Source organism: Dama dama, chromosome 20, assembly GCF_033118175.1.
Source record: "Dama dama isolate Ldn47 chromosome 20, ASM3311817v1, whole genome shotgun sequence".
Taxonomy (NCBI): Eukaryota; Metazoa; Chordata; class Mammalia; order Artiodactyla; family Cervidae; genus Dama; species Dama dama.
The window spans coordinates 75,513,223-75,530,481 of NC_083700.1; the positions used below are offsets into that span (position 1 = coordinate 75,513,223).

Genomic DNA, 17,259 nt, shown 5'->3' on the forward strand with positions numbered 1-17,259 from the left:
TATTCATAGTACCTGGAACATAAGAGATGCATTTTCTATATTCTGCGTTAATAGAAAAGGTTTAAAAATTATGAAAATACATTTCCCCTCACCGTGTTGCCAAATATGCTTGAATATACATGACACCCTTTTAAAGGACTTTAATATTCTCAGCTAATACCAATGCGAATTAAAGACAATTCTGATATATTTCTCTCCCCTCACTGCAACTCTTAGCACATCACACATTCAGATGCTCTTCAGATAACATTCTAATGTTATTTCTTGAGTACCTTTTACTAATACCCAATCCTTGACTTGTCAGGCACTAATGTTAGTCTAGACTCTAGAAAGTGTTTCTACAAACAATGCCTTTTGGAGGCTTTCCCAGTGTCTGGCTAGTGCTGTACTGCCAGGAATTAACAATTAAAGTACGGGTCGCAAGACGGCCCTTCTCATCCAAGAAAAGCGCGCAACACTCACTCTGCTAGTTCAACTTGTCTTTTGCATTAATTCCGCTGCTCGAGTTCAAGTCCCCGCGAGAGGAAGCGTATTCCGCCTCACATGAAACAGAGACGGTTCGAATCATTATTAGGGCTGAAGGAGGGCAACTCCAGCAACTTGAGCAGCTAGGGATTTGGAAGAGAGCGGGTTCCGCTTTCGCGAGGCCAGTGCTGCACCTCAGCAACCCGCCAGCCCTGGAAGTTTGTGAGTCTCCACTTGTAAGACTGATGGTCACCTTGACCCTCCCGGAGAGGTGGGGAAAGTTAGTCTTGGGCCGGAGGCGGGGAGTAAAACCGAAGACTGAGAACTTTCGCGAGCAAAACACGCCGTCACGTTTTCCTGTTTTCAGCGCAGCAGGAGACCCAAAGAGTTTAAGGGTGGCGATAGCAGGTGGCAGGACTCCGCCCACCACCGCGCTTCTCCCTCAGCTTGCACGCCCCACTCCCTCGATGAGGTCCCGCCTCTGAGGCGCGCGCGAAGAGTTGTTAAGCCCTGTATTCTGGGAATTGTAGTCCTGGTGCCGGGAGCCGCCTCAGGAAAAGCGACTCTGGCCTACAGACCCCGTGGTACCGTGCGGCGCTGGCCGCTCCCGGATGTGTGCCTAGCGCCGGAAGAGAAGACAGCCCCCCTCTCTCGGCCCGGCCATCTTGTGGGAAGAGCTGAAGCAGGCGCTCTTGGCTCGGCGCGGCCCGCTGCAATCCGTGGAGGAACGCGCCGCCGAGCCACCATCATGCCTGGGCACTTACAGGAAGGCTTCGGCTGCGTGGTCACCAACCGATTTGACCAGTTATTTGACGACGAATCGGACCCCTTCGAGGTGTTGAAGGCAGCAGAGAACAAGAAAAAAGAAGCCGGCGGGGGCGGCGTTGGGGGCCCTGGGGCCAAGAGCGCAGCTCAGGCCGCAGCTCAGACCAACTCTAATGCGGCGGGCAAACAGCTGCGTAAAGAGTCCCAGAAAGACCGCAAGAATCCGTTGCCCCCCAGCGTCGGCGTGGTTGACAAGAAGGAGGAGACGCAGCCGCCTGTGGCGCTTAAGAAAGAAGGTAAAGCAGTGGTAGAAGGTGGGAGACACCCGGGATGGAGGGAAGGAGCGAGGGGACTTGGGGCTAACACTCGCTTCTTGGGCTCCGAGGGTTCGCGGGACACTTGGCCGCCGATATCCCCGCGTTTCCCTCAACTCGACAAAAGCCAGGTCCTGCGATGGTGTTGGGAGCGTGTAAGCCCAAGTTCAAACCGCCACCTGCAGGGATACTGGAACCACCCCTTCCCGCCTCAGGTCTGAGTCGAGAAGCGTGGTCGGGATCCTGGGAGGCTGTTGCCTTCCCGCCGGATTCCTTGGCGGGCGAGCGCATGGACCGAGGCTCGGTGAAGGGAGCCACTCCTCGGAGCACTTGTAGTGCAGCGGGTAGCGGGGGCTCCGCGGCTTCTTCCTGCTCAGAGCTCCCCCCTCAGCCTGCTGCTCTGAGGTGAGGTTGTCTCCTTTAGGCTCCTCTCTTGCCATCTTGTCCCAGGATGGCGCGGGTACGCCCGAGAAAGAGGGTCGAGTTTTCTGCCTACGCACACACCCCCCCACCCGCATGTTCGAACCTCTCGGATGTTGTGGAATAAGCTGCCCTTTTAGGTGCACACGTGCTTTATTGTCCACCCCTCGCCCAGTCAACTATTACAAACTTAATAACTTGCTGGAGTGACTCAAGCTGTTGAGAGAGGAATTTGGCCACTAGGGATTGACCAGAAGTGGGAATTCTGAATGAAAACGTGATGGCAGGAAGTCCTGAAACTCTTCTCGAGTCAAGATCTTTTTTATCTACCCGGTCGAAGCCCCGCGTCCCCCGACCCCCACCCCGCACGCAGTGTTTGGTGTGGTGTGCCCCTGGCCTGAGCCCCGTCGCTGTCACAGCGGTAGCCACCGCAGAGTCCTTTTCAATCTTTGGCTTTTTCTCCCCATGTGCGTGAAGCATGGTCGGGATTTCATTGGCGGGTAGTAGCTGCTTCCAGGTCATTGTAAACTTCGCGGGATTGCCTTGAACTTGGGGTTTGCACTCTCCGTCATTCCTGGTTTCTCTGGTGGTGGGTGAAAAAGCATAGCAGTGAGGAGTAAGGAAAAATCCTTAAAGATCCGAAGTAAGTAGGTGTAGGACCTAAGCTCTGAATCGTAGAGATTACCTCCGTGTGTTGAAAGTTGAAATTTTGCCACGTGCTTCAGAAAGGAGTTCTTAGCTTTAGTTGAATTTGATAGCGTTCAACTAATTTGAAAATGAAAACAATTGTGTTAGGTTTTGATTTAGAATTTTTAAGAAATATAGAGAGAACTTTGTGAGGCTTGGGATGAAGAACCTAGGTGGTAAATAAAACAATTATATTAAAATTACAGGTTGGAGAGGGAAGCACAAGTTGGAGTATTAGAAAGCATGCATCTTTGAAGCTAAATACTCAGCTAGTCTTTATAGCAGGCTATACAGGCTGTAGCACAATGTAATAAATCATTTAATTTCTATGTTAAGGCACACTGACTTGTGTGGTTATTTAAACTGTGCTCAAGTTTACCTCCTTTATGACACTAATTCAAAGAAGGTACATGAAAAAATGGAATCTGAAGTGTGTTCACTCGTTTTGAATGTTCAAAACACGAGGTGTGCTTTAAACCCCTCAGTTTGATCATAAAGTCCGTTTATGAAATAAACTTTGACCTGGAACCTAGTATTTTAAATTATAGTTAGTTCATAAATTTATAAGCAGGATTGCATTTACTATTCAGTAGTCTTTCCTTGGGAAATTTTCCATTAATAGCTATCAACATTTTCCTTAGGTCAGCATTTCAGAGCACACTTAACCTTAAATTGCATAAAACACAGATTATAAAAATGTTGAATGAAAAAAATTCATTTTGGGAGCCTACTATGTAGCAGTCATTTCTAGGCATTGGGGAAGTATAGATCTGTAAACAAAGTCCTGGACACTTGTAGTAGGAAGAATTGTTAACCTGATCATGTGTTCTGTGCCTTTGAATAGAGGTCCTGGCACAATCCTAGATATGCTTTAGGTAGGTATTTACTGTTTATATTCTGTGAATTTTGTAGTTTGTCTTTTGCCCACTTGAGGAACTTGAGAATCGACACGGCTGAACATCACTAAAGTCTATTCTCGTTTGTTTTTTAATGTTGAAAGCCTGGAATATAGTGAAAAATCTAGAGACACATTTTTAAATGTCAATTGCTGCGTGGATTTATTTGTAAGTGTTTTAGATTCTGTAAGCCTGATACTGAATATTGGAGTGGGGAAGCAAGCCATTGTTCATTTGGGTGTGTGAGGCTTGGATATTATAAGAACTGGTTCCGTAGCTCCACCCCATACACTACCTCTGAAGAAATTTTTTTAAAATGCCTTGGTGTAAGGTCTAACGTTTGTGATCTGTCCTGAGAGTTTATGTGGAACGGACCTTAAAATTTCATTTAAGAGTTAGACATTTACCATTTGACTGCAAGCAGCTGAACAGTTGGGTGCATCTTGCTGGTGGTACACTTTCTTAGAAAGAACCAGAGTGAACCAACTTAATATCTTGTGAAATCAATTCCTCAGGTGACTGTCAGAAATTGTGGTTTGGGAACTAGAGCATACCTAAACTTTTACAGTCATAAATTTAACCATCAGTCTACTTATTATCCTTAAGGCCACCACAAGGCCTTTTGGCCTTTGACACAAACAGAAAAAAGGTAAGGAAGAGGGAAATCAGTAAATGCTTCAGCCATCATTTAGTGTCACAAGTTTCTGTTTCTTACATCTTGCTTAATTTGTGTATGTGGGTTTTAAAGATTTTTTTGAAAACATAATTGTAAGGGCAAACCAAAAAAAATTTCTCCATAATAATAGCTTCTGGTTGCATAACAGTGTGTTTTAAAATTAGGTGTGGTATGTATGTATATGTTTACATACACACACGTAAACTGCAGGAGGAAGAGGGGTAAGTAGCTATTTTCAACTATGGAGATGTAATCTTTATAAAATTTTTTTATTGAAGTATAGTTCATTTACAAAATATGTTACTTTCTGCTCTGCACTGAAATGATTCAGTTATACATGTGTGTATATATAATCTTTTTTAATATATTCCATTATGGTTTGTCACAGGATATTGAATATAGTTTCCCATATTATACAGTAGGACCTAATTATTCATTGGATATAATCTTAAATGACATTTGCTTTCCCCTTCAGTTTTGTAATTTGATAAAATCATCAGTCTTTTTTTTACTCTCCTTTTTCCTCTTCAGGTTATATAAAATAAAATAATGCCTTCACTGTCGGTGTGTTTTTTTTTTTTTTAAAGGGTTCTTATCTGGTGATTGTGTTGGTTTGCTTGACTATTATTTGTAAATGGATACTGTAATTAATCGTTTTTACTATATCATTTGCTTAAAATTTCTTTGAATTTAGAATTTTAAATTAAGAGGTGGGCATCTTGAAAAGTGAGAGAAATAACTAAATGACTTCCAGGTCAGTTACAGAGAATGCTTTAGTGGGGGAATGGTTTGGCAAACTAAATGGAATTTTGAAACAAGTTTATTTAAATAGAAATTTTTCTGAAGTACTTCGTTAAACTTCAGAGGTGCCCATTGTTAGCCTTTTTCAATAGGAAGTGCTAGTAGTGGACTTAAAGAGTAGTAGTATTTTTTTTTTCTAACAGTCTAGGCCTAAATGTTCTGTGTTGCAGAAATGATTTGCTTATATGGGTTTTTTTTTTTTTTTTAATCGTTTTAGGAATAAGACGTGTTGGAAGAAGACCTGATCAACAACTTCAGGGTGAAGGGAAGATAATTGATAGGAGACCAGAAAGGCGACCACCTCGTGAAAGAAGATTTGAAAAGCCACTTGAAGAAAAGGGTGAAGGAGGAGAATTTTCCGTTGATAGGCAAGATTGTTTCTTAATCTCTTCATGTATTGTCAGTTTATAGACAGACAGCTTAACACATAAAATTGAACATAATTGCCAGGAAGCAGTGTGGCTGGTTAATTTTATCAGATTTTTCAGCAGAGTGTGTGTGTTATTAATGACATTTTGGTAACAGTTTTTGGTGTTCAGACTTAGATATCTTGTAGTGAAACACTTCAGTTATGCAGATTAGATGTGTTTAATTTTTAAGTATATGAGTGAATAGCAGTTTTATTAGATTATATGATGAAATGAGTAACAGTGGAAGAGTGTATGCATTAGTAGTAAAAGAGAATGTCAAAATAATTTTCTTTCTTTGGGGAATTTCCTAGTTCTGATTACCTTTAATTGTTTAGAAATAGATTATTTTGAATTTTCTAAAACATTTAACAGTTGGGATATGAGCCAGTAAATATGTTCCTATATTTTTGAGTCTTTGACTTTCCCTCATTCTTTTTTCCAGAAACCTTAGAAGTATGTAATATCTTTCATTTGTTGTAGACCGATTATTGACCGGCCTATCCGAGGCCGTGGTGGTCTTGGAAGAGGTCGAGGAGGTCGTGGACGAGGAATGGGCCGGGGAGATGGCTTTGATTCTCGTGGCAAACGTGAATTTGATAGGCATAGTGGAAGTGATAGATCGTAAGTCTTATATTGGTTCTTATTATACTTTACTATTTGAATCTACTTCTTTAATAAAACAAAATTTGAATTTCTAGACCTAAAGAGTATTATGTTAACTCAGTTTTGTTAGTTCTTTTTCACATTACAGTGGCCTGAAGCATGAGGACAAACGTGGAGGGAGCGGATCTCACAACTGGGGAACTGTCAAAGATGAATTAACGTTGGTATTCCGGTTCTTTAATAAATAATTTTAATAAAATTGTATAGTTTACTTTTGAGGTCTGCCCTTAATTCTGTTAAATATTTACTTGTCCTTGGGACAAGAATGGATGCTGTCATCTCAGCTACTTCCTTACAAGATGATAGGTGATTTTTTGGATATGTTTGGGTTATAATGTGTTGAATGACCAATTTTTTTATGTTTCAAAAGTATGTGATACTTTTCATATAGGTATATCACTTTTATTGAAATCTTATATTGAAGTTATTTGAGTATTCTGCTATTGTATCTTTCTTCTTTTATAATTCTTATTCTAGCTATTGACCTTTCGGTGATTAAAAACTTAAAAAGCTTGTGGGGCTTTATTTTAGAACTGCTGCCTTTCTAGTTTTTGAGTAATGTGCTTGAGCCATAACTTGGATCAGTATATATTTTTAAATTATTTTCTCTTAGTGTTCTACAGGAGAGTAAATTGAGTAGGAAAAAACTGGGAATGTGAGAATTTTAAAATACTTCTGTATAAAGACTCTTTTAACTACATGTAAATGGACCTAGATGCCTTTTTTTTCTTTCTTTCCTTAGAGAGTCCCCCAAATACATTCAGAAACAAATATCTTATAATTGCAGTGACTTGGAACAATCAAATGTGACTGAGGAAACACCTGAAGGTGAAGAACATCCAGTTGCGGACACTGAAAATAAGTAAGTGATTTTGTGTGTGGTGGTAATGCTTGAGCATTGCAATGTTTGAGGTTTACCAAAAAAACAATCTATAGGCTTAATGTTAAATATTTGCTTTTTAATAGGAGAGACTTTATTGTACTCCAGTCCTTCAAATAGTAGAGGAGTACTTTACACATGTATATGTTGGACTGTGATGGTTTGATAAATAGAAATGGTTATTTCTGTTTGAAATTACCATTGGCATCTTAAAAAGATATGGAAGATACGTATTTTAGTAAATCCTGTTAGCCCTGAGCACGAAAATTAGCTGTTTTAACCTGAGAATTATTTGCAAAGTTCAGAGTACTTTGGACTCTATAGCTGTACACATTTTATACTGAGACAGTTTAAAATGATAAAATGTGACTATTAAAATTAGTTCCTCCATCTCTTTGAAGTTTTTTCCGCTCACATAGAATGTGGAATACAGCATTATTGGTTTGTTTTAAAATGTGTGAGGAGAGCAAGGGCCAGAATATGTTATCATTTCACTAGCTTTCTTATTTCCTGAGTTTTTAGGTACAAGACAGTTTTGAAATTGTTTATGCAAGGGTTGGACAGTTTTAAAGACTCAAGTTATGCTGGTAGAAATAGTTTTGTGCCTTCCTCTGTCTTCCTTCAATACAAGCAGAAGTTATATGTCAGTCATTTCTTTCAGTATGTAGTTTAAAGTCTTGCACTGCAGATTAATTAGGTCAGTAATTCTTAATCAAGGCATAATCAAATTATTTAGGGAAGGGATGCTTTCTAAACTCTTTTTCTCCAGAATTGTTCTTAGAGTGAAGCACTATTAATGATTAGAAAGTCATATTTAGTGGATTTGCTTAAGTAAGGAATAATAATTTATTATTAGAAAAATTACTATTTTTAGTTATTACTAAAAATATAAATATATTAGTTATTTTCAGTTACACTATTAGTTATTTTAGTTATTACTATTATTAGATAAAAATATATGGCGTTGAGTGATGTGTTGAACTTCGTTTTATTTTATATGAAACTTATGAATATTTTATGTGATTAACAGTGGAATAGGTAAGTTAAATGAACCTTATACAACACTTAATTACTTTACAAAGCTCAACACATATATTGTTCCCTTAATGAATAACCTTCATTTACTTAAATGAATAAATATTTGATTTGTTTAAATATTTAAACATTTAAATCACCTTGAGAGTAATCTGTCAAGATTATAACTGTTTATACATACAAACAGTTAAGTAAGAGATATATTGGTATTGATAGGGTATTGGAAGCAAATTTTAGCTCAGTTCCCAGGACTGAAATTGGGATTCTAGGTATTGAACCTAAAGACCATGATGATGAAAATAGCTTACATATGCAAGTGTACATTTAAGAAACACAGTTTTGGCAGAATTTGATTGGTTCCTTTAAGTATAGTTCTTGAGTTTTTGTTTTGTTTCATTTGATTCTTACAACAACCCTTGAAGGTAGATATCATGGTTTCATGATGTGATAAATGTATGCTGAGTTCTATTCTTGGCTGGGTTACAACTTAGTAACTGGGACCTTTTTTCTATCTTTAGTTTTCTGATCTGCAAACTGACAAGGTTGGACTTGATACTTAAAATTGCATCAATTCAGTATAAACTGATCTGGGGAGTTTAAGATGAGATTTGTCAAACAGTAAAGAACAGCATATATGGGAGTTATTTGAGCTCTGAGGCTAACTGAATCACCTGCTATCTTTGGAAAGAAGCGGTGCTCCCAAAATAGCAAACTTGTTTGGTGACAATTGAAAATTGAGATTAAATGGTGAATTCCTAGGTGCATGCTTTGTTTGTGTAAAAAGGAAACAGGATACTACATAATAGTTATAGTCTGAGAATTATATTAGAAATAACACAATTTGGTATTAAGTATTGAAAATCAGTATTTTATAGAAAGTTCCATTACTAGTGAAACTTTAGTTGCTTATTCATGTACACACTGGTTTGAAAGTTGGAGTATATATAAAGATTGGATTTGTAGAAATTAAAGATTTGCTTTAAGTGTTATAAAAATGGATGAGGGAACAGTTCTCTTATATTCTTAAATATAAAACTTGGTTGTCATGGGCAGCCTAGATGATTGCCTTCATGTGTGTTATGAATTACATATTATGGAAATTAAAAATATGTTTTAGCAGAAGATAAATCAGATTTCAGTCACATACTGTAAGTTTTAAAAACAGTAGTGTGGTTTTAAAAAATGTGTTCTAGGTTTAATAAAGCCAGTTCAAAATTGTATTACTGATAGATGATCATTTAAGAGTTTATGAATATGAATTGTATGTTCCTTCGTTATCCACATTTTCACTGATTCAACAAACAGTGAATTCCTGGTCTCTACCAAGTCACATGTTAGCCATTGGGTTACAAAGAAAACTCATTCTCCTGTCCTTGGAAATCTAGATGATTACCAACCAGCTGAGGTTGGTACTTCCTCGCTTACACTTGTAAGTTCTGTGATTTTATGAGCCCCCTGCCAGGTGTAATACTGAAACATCTTCACGCAGGGAGAATGAAGTTGAAGAAGTAAAGGAAGAGGGTCCAAAAGAAATGACTTTGGATGAGTGGAAGGCTATTCAAAATAAGGACCGGGCAAAAGTAGAATTTAATATCCGAAAACCAAATGAAGGTGCTGATGGGCAGTGGAAGAAGGGATTTGTTCTTCATAAGTCAAAAAGTGAAGAGGTAAAGTGAAGTTTTGTGGTGTTTGAAAATGTTCAGATTTGTCTTGAATTGCATATACAATTTTTGTTTAAAATTTCACATGGATAATCTGTTTATAAAATAAAATTTTACATATGATTATTTGAGACATATATTTCCCCCAAAGGAAAATAAACTGCATTATGATATATTCTTAAGAAATTATTCTTTTAAAGCTGTAATGTTTTTTAAAATCTTACTTAACTGGGAGTCATTAAGACTTGTTAGGTTGAAAGGTTGGCTTTTTTTATGTGGTATATCTTTAAACTGTCTGCCTGTGCCATATATAAATAATATCCAGGAATTTTTTTTTTTTTAAATACTGAAGTGGATTGCCATTTCCTCCTCCAGGGGTTCTTCCCGACCCAGGGATCGAACCTGTGTTTCTTACGTCTCTTACATTGGCAGGCAGGTTCCCTGGCACTGGTGCCACCTGGGAAGCCTTATCCAGGAATCTTTAGTAAATCTTTACTGAAGAGTAATAGCTTGAAGACCAGAGAATTTATGAGTTTCCTTTCCTTAGGAAACAAGGAAACTAATGAAAATACTTGAGAAAGACGTGTGACTTTTGATTTGGTAGCTTTTATTTAAGTCTTGGGGCACACATTCTTAGGGGACTGTCCCACTGCTATATCTTTTTAGGGTTTATGTGAGTATGAGCTTTTAGTCACAGTTAAACTGGAATGTTATGAAGGCAACCTATAATTTAAAAAATACAGTAAAATCTGTACATTTTAATTTTCTAAGCAAAAAATAATTGTGAAACAAGCTTGGAAATATTCTGCACTAAAGTAGAAGTTTAGAGATGATTTTTTAAACATGGGCATCATGAAAGTAGTATAAATGGGACAGTCTTGTGTAATTTCTTATCAGTAAAGAAAAAACATTTTGTTTCATTATAATGCTTTGGGTTTTTTTGTAGTTCTTGCTGATAAAGTTGTTTTGGGTATCCAAAGAGAACCTTCCTTTAAAGAACCATAGAAATTCACTTTGGGGAGATTATTCATTTGAACTAACAATTAAACTGCTTAGGATAATGTAAAAAAAGTACTTTGGCATCATAAGTTTTTGGGGTCCCAACAGAACTTCGTAAGTTTTTGGGGTCCCAACAGAACTTTTCTTCAGAAGAGGACACAGACATGAAATACTTTGGTATAATTTTAGATTATTATCATTACCATTAATACCCTGCAACCTCTTCATGAATTTTATAGACATCTGGTTAAGTGTCCCAGCTTTAAATATTTTATATTGAGCTTTTCAGAAATAATTATTACACAAGGTGATATATATAATTAGAATTTTCTGAAAATTATAAAATGTGAAATTGGTTATGAATAACCTTGAAACTAGGACATTTTCGTTATCAACCACTTACAAATGCTTGGACCCTCATAGTTAGGCTGCTTTTGTGATATTGTACTTGAAATCTGGCATATATGGCCTTATCACTTGAATACAGATTGTCCCTGATGTGGAACTTTTGGGGTTTTTTTTTTTTGCTTTTCACTTTCAATACTACATTTAATTATGTGAGATATTTAACACATTATAATAAAGGCTTTGTGGATTTGTTTTAGATGATTTTGCTCTGCCGTAGGCTAATGTAGATGTCCTAAGCACATTGAAGGTAGGCTAGGCCAAGCTATGATGTGTTTGGTAGGTTAGGTATGTTAAATGTATTTTGAACTTAAAGATAATCAGGTTTATCAGGATGCAACCTCATTGTAACTTGATAACAGGTCTTTAAGTTTGTTGTATACAGTGCTTTGAGTACTCTTTTTTTCTTCTTATTATACTTATCTTCAGCTTCACAATAAAAATGAAATAGTTAGGGAAAGGAAAACACTTTTTTGAGAAATAGAGAACTGAATTATTGACAGCTGAGACCAAGCTCTTATTTCCTTAATTTTTGCACAGTGCTATAGAAAAAAAAAAAACCCCTATAAATTGATCCTGGTAGTTTACTTGAAGATTGGGGATGTAACCTGAATATCCAGGCTTCCTCTTAATTACCTTCAGGATTTTTCTGTAATATATCACCTTAAGCTTATTTGATTCTTGCTCTAGAAATTTATAAATGGTTTTAACTAATAAATTAATGTTGTTGTTTTGCAATAACTAACATTTAAAATCAGACACTTCACATAGTAATTGACTTACTTGCTAGTGATTTTGTATTTTAGGCTCCTTTAAAGTTAATATTTTTTAAATGTTAAAATTAATATTTTTTTAAATTAAAAAAATTTGAAAATATTTTTCAAAACCTTTTTAAAGAAAGACAAAAGGGTATTAGATGATTAAAGGAATGAAAATCTGTTTACAAATAAAGAATTTGTACTTGAAAATGTAATTATTAGCAGTTGTAATATTATAAGATATTTAGAATGAAATACCCTTCAGAAAAGAGGATTATACATGTATTTAGAAAAATTAAAACATACTTTAGTATAGGAAGTTTCCAACTAGATTAAAACCCATTCTCCCAAATATACAAAAGAAAATCAGGCCTTAAGCAATGTGAGATTGCTTGGCATTTTTGCAGAGTGTCATGTGGCTTGGGATCTGAATTTCACAAACATGATGACTTCATTTTAAAGAAGGTTCCTTTGGTAAATTTAAGGCATGGTTTTATTTGTGCACAGTTTTTGAAGGTTGTTTATGTAACGTGTTTCACTTGAATCTGTAGTTCTCCAATTTATATGGAAGAACATGTTTAAATATAAACAGAAAAGCATTTTGAGACGTCTATACACAGTTTCTTCCCCAAGTCATAGCTGGTATAGAGCAAAAGTTCTCTTTAAAACTTAAGAGATTCAGTAATGTCTCTAACAGAAATATATACCATCTATCTAAAAGTCTTCATCAGAGGTTCAGATTGGAATCCTAATCTGAAGGGCATATTTTTAAATGTATTTATTCATCCCTGATGGCTCAGAGCGTAAAGAATCTGCCTGAAGTGCAGGAGACCAAGCTTCTATCCCTGGATTGGGAAGATCCCCTGGAGAAGGAAATGGCTACCCATTGAAGTATTCTTGCCTGGAGAATCCCATGGATGGAGGAGCTTGGTGTAGGCTACAGTCCATAGGGTTGCAAAGAGTCAGACATGACTGAACAACTAAAACTTTATTCATACTTCACTGCTAAAGATTATAATTCAGTAGGTTTGAGATGGGGCCCAGCCGCTTAAGTAGTTGTGATAATACCTCTAATCAAGTCTTGCTAGTATCACCTATAATTCAAGTTAAGGGAATATGAAGTGGAGAAAAGTGAAAGGAATTCTTACTGCTAGATTACTATAGCTGATCCCAAAGCTTACTTATTACCTGTTGCTACATTTTTTCACACAAAGTACAGGTTGTAGAAAGCTCATTGAGAAATATACAACATTGCTTTCCTATCCATCAAATCACCCAGTGGCCTTCATTTGAAATTTTAGGCTCATGCTGAAGACTCAGTTATGGATCACCATTTCCGGAAGCCAGCAAATGATATTACATCTCAGCTGGAGATCAATTTTGGAGACCTTGGCCGCCCAGGACGTGGTGGCAGGGGAGGACGAGGTGGCCGTGGGCGTGGTGGACGTCCAAACCGTGGCATCAGGACTGACAAGGTAATTAAGACATATTCTACTCTTGTAAGTAACTTGAGGGACCTCTTTTGATAGATGACTGACCTAACTCCTTTTGGGGACATAAGTAGAAGAAAAAGGTTGGTATTCCTTTAAAAAATTACATTTTAGGTTATATTTTTGTTTAAAGCACTTAAATGACTGTATAGTGCTGCCAGTGGTTAAGTTTATCACCCTTTATTGAACACTTAATTTAGTGCTTATCATGGTACTGTGCTTTTAAAAAAAATGCCCATTTTATAGAAGATGAAATTCAGGTGCAAGGAACCAAGGTAATTTTGTGGTCTTTGTCTACCTGAAGTGCCAAATATCAATAATTGTCTTGACAAATCTTCACTGCTTTTTAGAGCTCAGCTTAATAAAACTTTTGTGTCCAATATATAATTGTGTGACATTGATTGGTTGTTGATTGTTATTTTGTTCCTGACAGCTGGTCTCTTAGAGTTGGAATTCATTTTTGTCCTATTTTTTGTGATCTCCATTGCCTTGCACTGTGATACAAAACAAATTTTTCTGAAACATTTTGCTAGAAGCCCTAGTAATTGGTAGTTTTGAATTCTGATCTGCTTGATCCCAAAGTTCATGGTTTATTGATGAGATAGTATTAAAGTATTAGTGATAATTTGAATTAGTTCATTGTGCCTTACAGTCTATTTCAGAATCAACCATAATGTCCTGAATTCTCAACATCTGATAAATTGGCACCCCATCTGCTTGATTGAGTCTGACAATGTTTATAGTAGTAACTTAATATTCTAGATTTTATGGTCACTCATAACAGTGTAGTGATATTTTTTTTTCCCTCCTCTGTAACATGGGTTCTTTTTAAAGGCCAGCATTGTGTATATGGATCTTTTCCGTACTTTTTTGTTTTGTAATTTGTATTGAATATAAATAGCCATTAAGTTCCTTCCTATCAATTATGAATGTGCTGCTTAAATAATTGGTTTCTTAGCCTGCTTTCATTGCCATTCTTACTAGCAAGTGGAAAAAATAAAAGAATATTGAACAACAGTGAATCCACATACATACCTTGTGTGAATCTACTAGTGTGATTTGTTAGAAAAACAAATAACCCATGGTGTTACTAGGAATTTTCTCAGCTCTTGATAGAAAATTCAGGACAGGGCTCATTGCAAATATTTGTAGTCCTGTTTTTTGTTTTTTTAATTTTACTGGAGTTTACAATGTTGTGTTCGTTTCTGCAGTGGATCAGTTACACACACAGAGTCACTTGTTTTAGACTCTTTATATAGGTGGTTGCAGTGTAGTCCTCAGTCACCTGTTCATACAGTGTGTGTGTCCATCTCAGTCTCCCAGCTATTCCCTTCAAGTCCTATTCTGATCTGTAATTTTTCCTTTTGAAAGTAAAAGCTTTGGCATATTTTACTTATTGTAATAAAACTTGTGTTGTTTTTTTTTTTTAAAGAATATGTCTAAATGTAGACACTGGAAATAATAAGATTTGAGAATCATTAATTTTGCTTGTTTCTTTTTCAGTCAAGTGCTTCTGCTCCTGATGTGGATGACCCAGAGGCATTCCCAGCTCTGGCTTAACTGGATGCCATAAGACAGCCCTGGTTCCTTTGTGGACCCTCCTCTTTGAGGCTTGCATGCTTAAGGATCCCAAACGACTAAGAAATTTAAAAAAAAACAAAAAACAAAAAAAAAAAGACTGTCATTCATACCATTCACACCTAAAGACTGAATTTTATCTGTTTTGAAAATGAACTTCTCCTGCTACACAGAAGTAACAATATGGTAGTCAGTTTTGTATTTAGAAATGTATTGGTAGCAGGGATGTTTTCATAATTTTCAGAGATTATGCATTCTTCATGAATACTTTTGTATTGCTGCTTGCAAATATGCATTTCCAAACTTGAAATATAGGTGTGAACAGTGTGTACCAGTTTAAAGCTTTCACTTCATTTGTGTTTTTTAATTAAGGATTTAGATGTTCCCCCTATTACAAACTGGTTTTAAATATTGAACATAATAATATCAGTTTTAATACCTGCTTTGCATTTTCACACATGGTCAACTGGGACATGTAAACTTTGTCAAATTTTATGCTGTGTGGAATACTAACTACTTTATGTATTTTAACTTAGTTTTAATATTTTCATTTCTGGGGATAAGGTCTTTTTCACTTCTCATGATAGCTGTTATATATGCTAAATCTTTATATACAGAAATACCAGTACTTGAACAAATTCAAAGCACATTGGTTTATTAACCCTTGCTCCTGCATGGTTCATTAGGTTCAAATTATAATTGATTCAATTTCAATTATATTTACTTTTAAAATGTCACTTGCCCATTTTAAAAATCAGTCTAGACACCTTACTGGTAAAAGTTGTTTAAGCTACTTATTGTTGATAGACACATACTGTCAAGTGAAGTAGTTTTATGGGTGTTGGATTTTTCCTCCTCCAATAGGGTGGGTGGAACAAGTTAATTTGGCTAATGTGTTAACATTTAAACTGCTCTGTAAAATAAGTGGCCGCTCAGTATGATTTGTATGTGTGAAAGGTCCCAAAATCAAAATTGTACATCCATAATCAACCCTTTAACTCTTCCTTGTTCGAAACCAAAGGGCACTGGTTAGTACGGTAAGGTTGGAGATTGTTAATTTCTGGGGTTTGGAAAGTGGACAGCTTTACTTTATAAGGTTGGAACAGCAGCACCATCCATGAAATGAAAACCAAACATTTTACTGTTTCCAAATTTCCTATATTGCTATTAATTTTGGTCTTAAGTTGATAGATTCTGTAGAAGGTAACAAGTATCTTTTTACCTCTTCCTCTGTTACAAAATTAGGTTAATAATGGATTCTTTGATCAAGACCACTTACTAAAACATACATGGAGAGAATAAACAGCCTTTCTAGGATTTTTTTTTTTTAAGTCTTCTGCAACATTGATTAACAGGAAAGGGGCTTTATTTGCAGATTTAAAGATCTTTTTGTCACTATTAGTAATTTTCTATCTATGTGGTAATGTCCAATTTTAAAAATACTTGATATAAGACATTAAGTCATAAAATGTCTCTTTAGCTCATTAGTTTTCCCCATACTTGTAAAGGAGAAACCGTACAGTACAAGAGTTACACATTGGGATTAGATTAATTGATCTAGTGACCTACTAGTTTGGCATTTTAGGAAGGAGGTAATTGGTTTTTTAAATGGTGGATAAGCTTGTGCTGGTGTTTTGGATCTTATGCTGAGCATGTTCTGCACTGGTGCTAATGTTAAACATAATTTTATATTTACAAACATACCTGCTACCCAGAGGCAAGTATCAATTTAGTCCATATGGACTATTGACCCCTCTTGAGATTGCAACATACACATTCCTAAACATACCCATAGGTAGTATGTTTAAAGTATCTTAACTCATTTTTGGACAGGAACATGTAATAAACCTGATTTCTAGCAACATATAGAAAACACCTATTAAAACAAGTTCTATTCATTGTCAGCCATGGCTGGCATTCTGTCACTAGAGAATACACAGCAATATCTGGTATGTTGCAAGCTTTCAAGATCGCCTGGATTCTAAAAGTTAGTCCATTAGTTGTATCTGATGGATGTAAATTTGCCTCCTAGTTCACTTTGTCACGAGCTAAAACTGTGAACCTAACTTTCTCTTATTGGTGGGTGATAACTGAAAATAAAGATTTTATTTTCATGCTCACTTCTTAAAAGTCATAAAAGCAATCATAGGAGCCCATTTATTGTCACGTGTCTTATGACCTATGTGTGTACCCCCAAGGGTAATGTTCATATTTCATTTTTTCACAAAACAGGTTTGTTTATATGGAGTGTTTGTTAACCTAGTCTGTCAAATAGCAATTGGGAGAGTACCTATTTTAATTACAAAATTTAATTCTTGTAAAATGAATTTTAAGGATGGACATGACAATTGACATT

At 36.4% G+C, this 17,259-nt stretch overlaps 1 protein-coding gene across 4 annotated transcripts; it reads left to right on the top strand.

Moving 5' to 3' along the window:
• The first annotated feature begins 1,099 nt into the window (after nt 1–1,099).
• On the top strand, nt 1,100–17,023 carry SERBP1 (SERPINE1 mRNA binding protein 1). Of its 4 annotated transcripts, none has more exons than XM_061121652.1 (8): nt 1,100–1,526; nt 5,242–5,392; nt 5,915–6,055; nt 6,168–6,257; nt 6,840–6,959; nt 9,502–9,679; nt 13,137–13,310; nt 14,829–17,023. In XM_061121652.1, the coding sequence occupies exons 1-8, from the start codon at nt 1,214–1,216 to the stop codon at nt 14,883–14,885; spliced, it is 1,224 nt and encodes a 407-aa protein (XP_060977635.1). In that variant the 5' UTR covers nt 1,100–1,213; the 3' UTR covers nt 14,886–17,023. The 4 variants fall into 4 exon arrangements, with proteins under 4 accessions (XP_060977635.1, XP_060977637.1, XP_060977636.1 ...); XM_061121654.1 differs by having other exon boundaries at nt 6,885–6,959; XM_061121653.1 differs by having other exon boundaries at nt 6,186–6,257.
• Nucleotides 17,024–17,259: the final 236 nt, after the last annotated feature.

What these genes read in the sequence shown, in the direction of transcription:
- SERBP1 (XM_061121652.1), top strand. Translation starts at nt 1,214, where the DNA reads ATGCCTGGGCACTTACAGGAAGGCTTCGGCTGCGTGGTCACCAACCGA. An exon ending in CATAGTGGAAGTGATAGATC is followed by an intron (nt 6,056 to 6,167) that starts GTAAGTCTTATA and finishes CAGTTTTGTTAG; the next exon opens with TTCTTTTTCACATTACAGTG. An exon ending in ATAAGTCAAAAAGTGAAGAG is followed by an intron (nt 9,680 to 13,136) that starts GTAAAGTGAAGT and finishes TTGAAATTTTAG; the next exon opens with GCTCATGCTGAAGACTCAGT.